The sequence below is a fragment of the Equus asinus genome, chromosome 11 (assembly GCF_041296235.1).
Source record: "Equus asinus isolate D_3611 breed Donkey chromosome 11, EquAss-T2T_v2, whole genome shotgun sequence".
Taxonomy (NCBI): domain Eukaryota; kingdom Metazoa; phylum Chordata; class Mammalia; order Perissodactyla; family Equidae; genus Equus; species Equus asinus.
The window spans coordinates 51,182,439-51,195,839 of record NC_091800.1 but is presented as its reverse complement, the minus strand read 5'-3'; the positions used below and the strand labels follow the sequence as shown (position 1 = coordinate 51,195,839).

Sequence of the window (13,401 nt, the reverse complement as noted above, 5' to 3'; positions counted from 1 at the left end):
GAATTCTGTTCTCAGCTAAAGCAAATTCAATTGACAGTTAAAAAAAAATCCAGACCTAGACTGACTAAGAGTTTACCATGCACATAAATTTGCTGTAGGAACTAAAGGATATACTTTTGAAAGAAGTAAAAAAACTGAAAAAAAGAAAGGTGAGCTTAGAACTGGTTTTAAAAATCTAAATAAATATCTGCATAAAGAGAGAAATTTTGATGAACTCTTGACAGTAAAACATGAACCAAAATTTAAGACTATAATGAAAATAACTTGAGGAAGGTGGGAATATTCACTGGGTAGTTATAGCATGCTAAATCCTTCTTGTGTTTGGGAGGAGAACAGATATACAAAATGACTGTAGACTTTACAAGAATTTTTAAATCTGGCAATACTGTCTTAGGATATAGAGAAATGGGCATGTTCATACATCAATGAGAGTTAATTGATTCAGCCGTTTTGGGGAGAAATTTGGCAATGTTTAATAAAACTGATGATATGCATACCCTATAATTATATTACCACATATACACTATAGGAATCTTGCAGCAGCATTTCTAACAGTGGATATTGTGAACAACTTAATTTCCCATTGGTAGGAGAACAGATAAATACAGTCATGCATCCCTTAATGACAGTGATATGTGCTGAGAAATACATCGTTAGGCTATTTCATCTTTGTGCAGACATCATAGAGTGTACTTACACAAACCTATATGGTATAACCTACTACATATCTAGGCTATATGGTACTGATCTCATGGGACCAATGTTGTATATGTGATCTGTCATGAACCAAAATATCGTAATGCAGCGCATGACTGCAATGGTGGTCCATTTACAAAATGGAATACTATATTCAACAAATAAAATGAAAGAGTATAAATAAATCTCAAATGTAATGTTAAGTGAAAATAACCAAATTGTAGAATATAATATCATTATATACAGTTTTTAAAGGAGCAAAACTGTATTGGTCATTGTTCATTGACACATACATAGTTAAAGCATGAAAACTTGCATAAGAAGGATATACACCAGGATACTAAGAAGGGGAAACAAAATAGGGAAAAAAATACAAAGAGCTGACTCCTATAATATTTTACTTTTTTTAATGATCTGAAGGAAATACTGCAAATGTTAAGATTTTTTAAATCTTTTGGGAGAATAAATAAGGTGGTCATTATATGTATGTTTGAAATTTCTTAAAAATGACATAAAAGAAAAGCTTTAAGTAATTAAACTCCATTTTATAAGCAAGTTTATGAGACAGCAAATACTGGATCATATGTTAGATGGTTCTTCATATTTTGTCTTTTACATCCAAGTTGGTTGGGAATGAGAGACAATGGGAAGAAACAATTTTCAGGATTTGAGGTAGTCAAAGGAGAAAAAGGAATAAAAATAGTGAAGAGTCGATTTGGCCCCTGATGCCTTATTTAATAGTGTAAATGTGGTGGATGCATAGGAAGATCTCTCTTATTATTAGCATTGGAATGTGCGTGGATTGTAATGAGCCATCTGGGCCTCTCAGATTTCAGCTTGGCCTCAGAGACAGCTAAGGCTTAGTGCTGAGGTGACTTGGCAGCTTTGGTTAAAGGAAATTGGGGTAAATGATATTCAAAATGCATATTATTAGCACATTATAAATTTCAGAAGTTACCCAAACATAAATGTTATTGGTTTTTACCACTTCTGTTTGTCTTTATTATTGTATTCAAAGAAAACAATATCAAACATCTGTGTTTAACCCCTTGACATACTGACCTCAAGCACTGCAAACCTACCAGACCTTTACCTAGGAAAGCCCAAGACCTTACCCTCCGTCATAGCCCTGTCTTCTTCAGGAACTGTCTCTTCTCCTCATGGCACCAAGATGGTTTTCATAAAGAAGTTAGTGTAAGCCCAGTTTAAGTTTAGGAAAGCAAAAAAGACTAGTGTCTGCTTTCTATGTCTGCTCCAAATATAGCAGATATTATAGCTATGTTCTTAAAGTTTTTGTTTTACGTAGTCTGTCTCTAGAGAAAATTACAACTTTGATCTATTCTTCGAGTCATTTCTGAAAACAGCGCCACCTGCCTGTATGGGCGCCTTCCCTAACCATGTTGGAGGCTTGAGTCCCAGGGCTCAGGAAGGGTCTGAGCAGATGAGTGCCAGTGTAGAGGTGGTACCTGAAGCAAAAGGAGGTCATGACTCCATTCCCGGGTGGTAGGGATCTCACCGGCTTTCTCAGAGACTAGATAATTTATCATCTCAAGCTGCAGTTTTTAGCATATTATCAACATAACATCTCTTTAAAACCAAAAATACAGAGAATACATGTTTCTTATGGACTAATGGAAACGAATATAATTATGCTTTCTTATAAAAGCATACCAAACATAGAATTGCTATGGGAAACACCTTTAATCCAGTTTTACAGAGCAATCTTTTCTCTTTGGAGTTTGCATAAAAGGAGGATATAAACACACGCATCCTTCAACCTGGATTGAAACTGAGGAAAAAAATGTGGCAATACTTGCTTTTTTGGCCCAAAGATATTTACAGGTCATTTTTGAATAGTTATTCACCCCAGGATAGGATGATGCTAAGCAACACACTAGAAAGAGAAGAGTCAGCACCTCTGTTTGTCCTCATAAAGACAAATTACATGTGATTTTAGCACACTAACCCTGGGCATTCACAGACAGCACAGCTAAGATCTCTGCTGGTCACAGTTGTCCCAGAAGTCTGTTACGTAGCACATAAATACTTTGCTGAATTACAAGTTAGAGTCACAAGACCACACTGGGAGTCAGTTCATGAGGGAGCTTCCACATCTACAAGCACTCATCTCAGTGGTGCTCTGTGCTCTCTGCTTGTGGCCCACACAGTAACTCTTGTGAATTGTTGGTGGCAAAGGCTTGTATGTGGTTGTGGGTGTAAATTACCAATCAAATGAGAGAGAAAATGTTCATAAAATTAAAAAAAAATGATGTGAGGATGTGCACAAGAAATATGTAACTCTAGATGGCAATATATTACAGTGTGTGGGGACAAGGGTGCCCATTCCTGAACCCAAGGAAGGAGGGAGTTTTAAAAAGAGGCCAGAAGTGAAAATGAAGAGGGATAACCAACAGTCTTGAAAGCTGTAGAGAAGTCCAGTGGCATGTATAAGTAATTCACAATTGTGAGGATTTTTGATGGTGTTAGAACATATCTTCAAGAATTCCAAGGGTGTCTAAGAGGACGAATTAAGTCACTGTTACATATAAGAACTTACTTTTAATCTGCAGGTTTAAGTATATTATAAAATGAGACATGGAGAACAAACTATCTGAAGAGAGGTGGAGGGTAGCAGCAACATTGATTCTAAATGCGCCACAGTAGTTCTGCATGCCAACTTTTTTTTAAAAAATCTTTTTACTTTTAAACTAGCAAAGAACCTTTCTTTGGTAAACTATTTACAAGCCAACCAACTGTACCTAGCATAGCCGATGTAGAAAGAGAACTGTTAAGTCCAAGGTAGATTTTCTGCCCTTTCTTAAATATTATATCTAAAGTGCCTAAGACGAGGACCATGATTCAGTGGTACTTAAAACTATTACAGCAGATCTCAGTCTATTTCTTGAAAGATTCAATTCTGCGTGGTCTACGAATCAGAAAACACAGATAGAGCAAAAAGACCAACTAAGTGAAATAAGAAAAGTAAATTAAAAGGCCATGGATTAATGCCTAAAACCATCTTCTATGTGGATTACAGATGAAAATGAGTTTGGTGATCTTATTATTCACTGTATGAACACACCACAAAATCATTTTATTATTAAGTATTTTAAGTCATCTCTACCTGAAATGGATTCAGTTTTGAATAAATCAGTTGGAGCTGGTTGACCTGGGTTTTGAGCAGTTCTGAGGAATTGACAAAATGGAATGGTAATGGGTATAGAGATAGCTCAGAGGGCTCTTAGAGTTCAGGGCTCTTGGCCGACTCTGGAGAGTTATATCAGGTTACCAAGCATAGTGAAAAGCCTACTTATTAATGGAAAATTTTATGAACTCTTTTTAATCCCAAAAGCCTTTTGTGCTCTGCGACATCCTTCCAATGAACACAAGACAATTGTAAATTTGTATTCAATTTCTTCTTACGAATGAGAAAAGTAGTTTTAGTCATGATTCTTTAGAAAAATGAAATCCTAGTCGCTGTTGTGATAATCTAAACAAACATCGATTTTTAAGCTGTATTTTAAAAGATTGAATTGCTTCATTGCCATTTCCAAGGAGTAAGTCATGTCATAGAAATGATAGATATGTTGAAGTATTTAAAATATTTTCCAGAAAGGGAAGAAAAGCCTGTTAAATGTAATTCATCTAAAAAGCAAATAAAAATCATGAACATTTTCATTCCATGTCATCCCTTGGCCTATTCAAACCCCAAATATAATTATCTAAGACTTTACTACAGAGTAATAGAAATTTAATGATTGTGACTTTCCCCCACAAATGTTAATATTAGAATATAAGCTAGAATGTAACTTTTAAAATAAAATGTGAAATAGACACTTTTATCATTATCTTGCAGAATCTTTTGCCATCTAGGAAGCACTGTGAGACCTGCATTTATTACCATCATCTTCATCAGTAAATATTACTTTTTACTGTGTACAAGGGAGTATAATTGATACGGTCTCTCCTCTCAAGGAGTAGACAGAATAATAAGGGATGTAAAATAAGTATTTATTTAAGTATGATTCAAAATAGAAAGTGCAAGAGTGCCATAAAAATAAATAAATACTAAATAAGGGTATTTTTTAAAAGAAATGTTTGCATTTTGTTAGAAAATGAAAGGAAAGTTCATGAAGAAGATGTCTTTTGTAGAAAGGGTAGATTTTTGTTGACTGAGTTATGGGTGGAAGGGAATAGCCAGATACAGCTGGATTAAGGGGCTTTGGGAATAAGACTCATAAGAGTTTCAAGTGAAAAACAAATTTTGGAAATGGTGGGGAGGGCTGTTGAATCTTATTTGTTAGATAGTGGGAAAAATGTAAGGCTTTCAAATAAGGAATGTTTTGAGGGAAGTCCTGCATTCATTCAGTTACTAGAGAAATACTACATGGGATGAATGTATGCTGCAATACTTTTGAGAAAGTTCATTGAGAAGCAGTAGGAAAAGAAAGGAAGGGGCTCCAGAAAAATTGTGGGGTAAAAGCAGCAGTAGTTAGCAGCTGATTTAATGAGGGGGACAAATGAAATGAAGGAGAGTTTTGAACCTGGGTGACCAGGACAATGATGGGTAAAATCGACACTCGAAGAATAGAACTTGAGTTTGAAATGACTTTTGGACATTCAGGTACAGCAGGATGCTGGAAATATGAGACTAGAGTTTAGGGGAGAGGTTAGAGCTGGTCCATGGATTTGGTATTCATCTCCTCTGAGATAGGAATTCAAATTGTAGAAATTGTTGGAATTACTGAGAAACTCACCAATAAAGAGAGGTAAAAGAACAGAGTAGATAGTGGAAGCTGAAGGGGAAAACCAATGTTTAGATGTATGTAGAAAGAGGAGGTGAAGAGGAAGGTGAGAGAGAAAGACCCCCAAGAGAAATTAAATAATATACAACAGAGTCAGCAAATGCTTTCTCTAAAGGGCCAAATGGTATTTTTTGGTGAGCCATATGGTTTCTATGACAACTACTCAACTCTGCCATTGTAACACTAAAGCAGCCAGAGACAAATAAATGAGCATGGTTGAATAAAACTTTATTTACAAAAACAAGGCCCACAGGCCTTAGTGTGCCCATCCCTGAAACCAAGTGGGGAGAGAGTTTTAAAGGCTGGAAGTGAAAATGAAGAGAGAGAACCACAGTCTTGAAAGCTGTAGAGAAGTCCAATGGCATTATAACTGAGACGTGGACCTTGCACTAGGGAATGATAAGAACGTTAGGAGGTTATTTTTTAATATAATGGGAGCAGAAGCAATTATACTGTCAAGTGTGCAGATAGGAATTGGGGGAAAATATGCATAAATTGCATATTTTATCTATTCATTATCAACATCCCAGGATTTATGTAATTGAATGGATTTTTAAATCTTCATTTGGGGTTATGTAGACAATCACCACTGCTACTGTATAGAGGCAGACAGTCTCATTAGCATTAACAAAAGTAAAGCAGGTAAGAAACAGCATTGTTGAAACATCAGTAAGTAGAGTAGGACCCTGGAGAGCTGGTTCTAATCTTGGACTTCACCACACTTTGAGTCAAGCTTTATTTGCTCATGAATTTTTCTCTCATCATGTATCTTGATATGCTAGAAAGATCAGGCATATATTTGAACAACTGATCTTCTGAAACCAAATGAGGTCAGAATATGAGTTGTACAAATATATTATGAAAAGCATGCTTCAGATAATAGTCCTGAGTTTTAATTGACTGATATATGTGTAGCCAGCATGAGGAGGCCAAAGAGAAATAAAGCTGGTGTGGTTTTTAGAGAATATTAATATTAATGTCACTGATGAGTCTCATGCCTGTATCTCTAGCTGGATCACCCCCTGTGCTCCAGGCTCACATAGCCAGGGTGATCCTTATCAAATGACATACTTCAGATCATGTCGTTCTGCTCAGTGCCCTCCAGTGGTGTCCCTTCCCATTCAGAGCAAAACTCAGAACCCTTACATTAGTCACCAGGGCCTTTCATACTCTGCATACCCTCCTCTGTCTGTCCTCATCCACTTTGTTCTTTCTTGGCTCCAGCAATAGCCTCACTGTAGGTTCTCAGGCTCATAAGACACAGTCCCATGTCAGAGCTTTGCACCAATTGTTTGCTCTGCTTGGAATGCCACCTCCCCCTCTCCAAAAAACCCCCGCCCATATCTGCAGGCCTCCCTCAGCCCCTTACTCAGATGTCATCTTCTCCACGAGGGTTTTGTGGCCACCCTCTCTAAAATTGCCCACCTGTCTCTCAGCAGCCCCTTTCCTGCTTTATTTTTCTCCCTGGAGCTTATCATTATCTGACAGAGAATGTGTTTTCCTTAGTTATTTTTTTGTTATCGGTCTCCCCCCAGTGTGAAAGCAGGAATTTTTTGTTTGTTTGTTTTTTGGCCCTGAGCTATCATCTGTTGCCAATCTTCCTCTTTTTGCTTGAGGAAGATTGTCACTGAGCTAACATCTGTGCCAGTCTTCCTCTATTTTATATGTGGGACACCGCCACAGCATGGCTTGTTGAACAGTGTGTGCATCCACACCCGGCATCCAAACCCATGAACGCAGGCTGCTGAAGTGGAGCACGCGAATTTAACCACTACACCACTGGGCCAACCCCATGAAAGCAGAAATTTTTATCTCCCTTGTTCACTGCTCTCTCCCGAGCACGCAGAAGAGTTCTTGGTACCTCACAGATACCCGATAAATATCTGTTGACTGGATATATAATTGAATGTTTGGATCAAGAGAAGCAGTGGTTTTGTTTGTTTTTTGTGAGGAAGATTGGCCCTGAGCTAACATCTGGTGCCGATCATCTTCTTTTTGCTTGAGGAAGATTGTCACTGAGCTAACATCCATGCCAGTCTTCCTCTGTTTTATGTGGGATGCTGCCACAGCATGACTTGATGAGTGGTGCTAGGTCCACACCAGGGACCCAAACCAGCGAACCCCAGTCCTTTAAAGCAGAGCGCATGAACTTAACCACTGCACCACTGGGCCTGCCCCAAAGCAGTGGTTTTATATAGTATCCAGTATATGTTCTGCCTCTGTAATGGTATTTTCAGTTTAGGTACATGGACTAGTTTGAACAGTCCAGGAGATAGGGAGGGATTTAGAAAGTGTTGTATAAGGGGCTGTGGTTAAAGAAGCACCAGATGTATTGTCAGGATCAAACGGAATGATGATGGACTACTGACTGCCAGACAGGGTACTAAATGCTTTGCATCGGTTATCTCATTTACTTCTCACAACAGCAGTGGCAGGGGAAGAAACAGGATTAATGGTGGGAAATCAATTGCCCAGGGTCAGAAGGCTGCAAGAGACAGTGCCAGAAGTCACACCCTTGTTCTCTAAGGCCAGAACTCTGTGATGCTATGAAGTTTCCCCCTGAACAGCCTTCCCCCCAACACAGTTAGCCCCCTTCCCTCATTGTCCCACTGCCCTTCTCTCTAGTAAAAAGCAGCAGCCCTCTTGGAAGCCAAGGTTTCTCTAACTGGGACATGCTTCAGCCTCAGCAGGGTGAACAACGAGGGCCTCTGCAGGTAGCAGGCAGCCTGTCAGTGGCTGAAAGAGGGGAAGAGAAAGGCTAGCAGCACTCTGCTGCTGCCCATCTGAGCTCACACCCCTTCCATCTGTGTGCGCCCCTCTCCCCTCCAACCCTGGTGGGCAGAGGTAAAGGGGATTGAATAATTCGTTCTGTGATTCATTCTGTTTAGGAAATGTTAGTCTGTAAGTTTCAATGTGTGTTCATAGATTGTTGTACACATTTAATACAGTGACTTATGGAAAAACTTCCTTTAAGAATAGTTGAATGGGCCAGTTTATTTCTGAGAGCAGTTAATCTTTTGACAGCATGTAGGCTGAGGTTGGGGAGGTGAGAATGGACATTGATGCCTCTGTGTCTGTGTCAGCCCACTGGTACATGGTGGGGAAGAAAAGTTTAATGTCTTATGTGAGTCACAGAGAGGCAAACATGAAATAATAGCTTTGGGTAACCACATTCCTGGGAGGATCCACTCATACGAGCCTCTCATCAACTATGAGCTTGAAGAAGGAAGAGAAAAACTTTATTCACCTGAGCAGTGATACCAACTGGATGGCCCCTTCCAGCAGAAGCCTGCCTCTGAGGCAGGATCAAAGATGATGCCTCTATAGCCAAAATACCTGTGAATACATTTTGCATATTTTGGATTGAGAAGTAAATATATAGTATGTGGCTTTTATTTTCCTTTTAATATTAATAGCCCAGTTAAATTTATGTCACTATGGCAAGGTTGACTCTTGGAAGGAAAATAGAGAAGAGTGTGATAGGCTGACTGTAATTGTGGCACAAGTTTTTCTGGGAAATCATTGCCAGGAATTGTCAGGATGTCTCCGGAAGGAACTAGGAGAGTAACGTGATGCATTGATTTTGTATTGCTGTATGACAAATGACCCCAAAATTTAGTTGATTAAAGTAGCAGCTATTTTATTTGCCTGCAATTCTGTGAGTCAAAAAATTTGAAATGAGTTTTTAGTTGGGAAGTTCTCATGCTCGTCTCACCTGCGGTCAGTCATAAGGCAATAGTCATCTGGTGGCTGGAATGTGGCCAGTCTTCTAAAATGGCTCACTGACATCAATCGGGGTTGGCTGCCAGCTGAGCAGCATCTGTCTTAGGTTTTCCTGAGCTTCTTCATGTGGTACCTAGGTTCCAAAAACAGCAAGAGAGAGGAAACCCAATTTGCAAGTGCTTTTCAAGCCTCTGCTTTTGTAACATTTACTAATGTCCCATTGGCCACATCAGGTCATATAGCCAAGCCCAGAGTCATTATGGGAAGCAATCACAAAAAGGCCTGGATATAGAGAGACATGTTTTATTGGGAGGATCTTTCCAGTAACAATTTACTGGAGGTGGGTATTTGAGAGTAAGAGTGAAGTAGATTCAGCTTCATGCGTTGTGATTCTGTAGTTATCTTCCCAGGGATTTTGTCATATGGGATGAAGCTCACACAGTGTTCCACCATACCTCTTACTCAGAGGAATGACACTTCCTGCAGCAGTGAGCTGGGATACCCAAAACTGTCTGATCCCTTTTTCATTTAAGAGGAGAAAATTCTTAAATGTAAATTCTTTTCAGATGTTCTTAGATCATCTGCTGTTGTCTTACTTAGGGAAGTAGATATATTTTTGGTTGTGGTACCCAGGCAACTTTTCCATTTTCTCTGAGTGGGCACCCCAGAGAATCAGTGCTTCTTAAATGAGCTGAGAAACTCAGAGACTATTGGAAGTTAACTAGGGTAGATGTCCCCATCCCACATTTAATAAAAATAGAATGGAATTATGCAAGTATGTAGATAAGCTAATCATCTGACCTAATCAGCAATGCAGATTTTAAAAAGACTTTCTAATTACTTCCTCAACTTGGCTGAAGATATGGGTAAAAAGAGTTTCCCAGCATGATGGTAGCAGATGTATTTCATAATATTTATTGAAAATATTGGAAAGAAATCACCAATTATAATGTTCCTGAAAAGTACATTGAAAGAGATACCATATTTAGCATATTTTAAACTTTCATTAAGATATAAACATAACATAATTTAGATGATCAACTCTCACACCAGTTACTTGGAATCTTTCATACAGGTAGACTTTAACTTTCAGAGCCAGATCCATATCTTCCTTGAATTGTATTAATTACCTATGAGAGCTCTAGTTCTCTTGGACAAAATGGGACCACCAGAATATTCTCTTTTCTTTAGCTATTTGTTAATATGGTATCTTGGCAAAGGGAGTCTTCACGCATGATGTTTCAACAACTTTAACTGTTAAATTGTTGACATTTGCAGGCACATGTAACACCACACAATATGTGATTTGGAAGCCTAGGTAGATCTGATACTCATTTTCTTGGCTGAATTTGAGTAGTTATGAATGACTGCTAAATGAATCATTCTGTAACAGGAGTGTCCAAAAAAAGAACTGTCTATGAATTCCTGGTTGAAATGCCTACATCATTCTGTGCTACTTGAGTGCTCGTTGTTCATCTTACCCTCCATTCTGTGAGCTGCTCAATATCTTTCCAGTACACTTCATTTAATATAAGTTAGTCTGAGGCAGTTTCAGTTGCTTGCAGCCAAAATAAATCTTAAATGATATGATGTCTTCAGTGCCTGTGGAGTGAATGAATGCTTAAGTAACTCTCTGTTATCAGGTGGTTGTGGAACTGGTTGCTTTCTTCTACAAATAGTTTCTCCAACATCTCCCCTCTATTCTGTAGATATCAGATGGAAAATAGTCTTTGTCACATCATGTGTGGTACAAAGAAAACATTGAAAAACTTATTAAGTGTCACTGTATAAGTCCTGGCATTTGAGGAAGTGAATGCTGTGTTTGTAGAAGTTGTGAGTGCTGAGTCATGTGACAGTGAATTGTTTTATTTGAGGACAGGACCAGAAAACATGGATAATCCAATATATGATTTAATTTCTTTGCTACTGACTGAAACTAGAACATCATTATGCAATTGAAAGTCATAAGATGCAATGCCTTTGTGTGTCCAAACTCTCTTAAATCTCTAGATTGAGATTTCTCAACCTGGTACTGTTGATATTTTAGACTGGTTAATTCTTTGCTGTGGGGGAGTGACCATCCTGTGTATTGTAAGATGTCTATCAGCATCCTTGGCTTCTGCCCACTAGATGTCAATAGCATTCCCCTCCCACCATGTTGTGACAAATTAGAGTGTCTGCAGGCATTGCCAAATGTCTCTTAGGGGGCACTTTTTTCCTCGGTTGAGGACCACTGCTTTCGATAATTTGAATTATTTTCTCTTTAATTCAACCAATATTTAGTAAGACTTCTGTTGTTCAAAGTATATCTTGGTATGTTTGTACTTACAGGCAGAACGTGTGTCAAATACACTAGTGCACTAAGTTCAACAGATATAAGTTCCTTCCTAAGTTTAGCAAGAAATAGGTTGAAACTCTTTAGGTATAGTTGTTCTATTCATACTGTAAATATTAGGTAGAATCATAAGAATTTGTGTTCTTGTGAGTAAAACGTGGTGAAATATCAGCATTTCCCTGTGTCTCTACCTCATGTATGATGCACGGTGACAAAAAGTTGATTTGAGAAAAAAATGGAATTGTAAATGTACCCAAATGTCATTGTAACCATGATTTTAAGCGAATTTTGCTTTCCTTTGTGGGCAGTGGTGGTTTTAGAAATCTTACGTAGGCAGGTTTGAGTAGTCCCATTCTGGTTGGAGCTCACTGGGGTTGAAGTCGTGTATTTTAACAATGCAATTGTATAATAGTGCAGAACTTTTCATTTAGAAGATGTGCTTATTTTGTGCTTGAGGTGAGGGTTGATGGAAATCCTAGGCAGTAGTTGCTAAAGCTGTTCATAGAGAGAAGGATGTAGAAATGAAATCTAACTTTTAAAAATATGTGTTAACATGTTAAATGTTGATGGTCATCCTCTCATTTGAAAGGATTTGTTCATCTCGATCAACAGGGGTTAGATCATTGGGCTGTTTCTTGCTTTGGCAAGTTCACAGTGGGTGGAGAATCATCTGGAAATGCCTTCTGGAGAAATGAAATCAAGATAGAGATGGAAAACACTTCCTAGAACATATAAACCCGTATTTAAAATGCTACTACTTTTGTCATTTTTCTACACTCATATCTCCACGTAGAGCAGTAATGAACTGCGAGACAACAGTTCACTCAAGTATAAAAAATGCCTAAAACTTCATTAGTCTTGTAAACCTTGTTCTTCTTTAAGCTTGTTGTGAGAGCTATAAGCAAATAAAATCTCCTCTCCGTCATGCTCCTACTTTCCAGGGAAAGAGCTAACGAGCAGTGAAATGGCCAGAACTCTGGCAGCAGAAGCAAGGAGAAGCCAGAGGGTTGAACAGTAACTCATGAGCTACCTAATCAGCTTCTGACCCCTCAGGAGTTGGTAATGCTGTGGATTTTGTAGTTTCTATTCTATAATCGTACCCTGAAACTGTTGAGAGCTAATGGGAGTTTTGTAAATCAGATGAACAAAGGAAAAGAGTCAGTGAGTGCTCAGTACATAAAATACGTCACTTTCACTAATTCCCAGATTTCTAGAGAATTCCATGTGTGTGATATACACAGAAGAGACATTCCATGCTTGATGTTGGTCCAGGACAAGGTTAACTTTCTGCACACTAATTTTAATTCATTATATATGCCTTTTTTCCCCAGCACAAATGGACCCTCGAGGCCTATCTCCCAGACAAAGTAAAAGTGACAGTGATGATGATGACCTGCCAAATGTGACCTTAGATAGCGTTAATGAAACTGGATCTACGGCCCTTTCCATAGCCAGAGCAGTACAAGAGTAAGTATCACATTCTCAGGATGAAATAAGAATTTGCCAAGGTGTTCAATGGATAATGGAAACAACAGCTTCTCCTGTTCCCCAGACCTGTCATTCTAGCTCTGAACTGGCACACCTGCCAGCATCTTTCCATTCAGCCTTATGTTCTTTGGGAGGAGATTAGGGGAAAGTGTGGAGTGTTTTACGGAGTTGAAAATTTGTGTTTTGATTAGAAATAAGACTTCTGTGCATCTTTTTAAATACCTCCTGCCCCTTCTCCTTAACTCTGAAAAAAAAAATCTTGTTCTTTTTGAATATCACTGTCTAATTATCATCATTATTATTATTTATATAGAATAGTCAAGAGAAATAAAATATGGCAAGTGTTATTATCTT

At 38.4% G+C, this 13,401-nt stretch overlaps 1 protein-coding gene across 5 annotated transcripts in view; it reads left to right on the top strand.

Annotated features, from left to right (window-relative positions):
* Positions 1-13,401, top strand: part of KLF12 (KLF transcription factor 12) — a 418,145-nt gene that overhangs the window by 297,664 nt on the left and 107,080 nt on the right. For all 5 annotated transcript variants that reach the window (XM_044779861.2, XM_044779864.2, XM_070519950.1 and 2 more), the window contains one exon: positions 12,891-13,026. In XM_044779861.2, the coding sequence (XP_044635796.1) occupies positions 12,891-13,026 (136 nt within the window). The remainder of the gene's footprint in view (positions 1-12,890; positions 13,027-13,401) is intronic.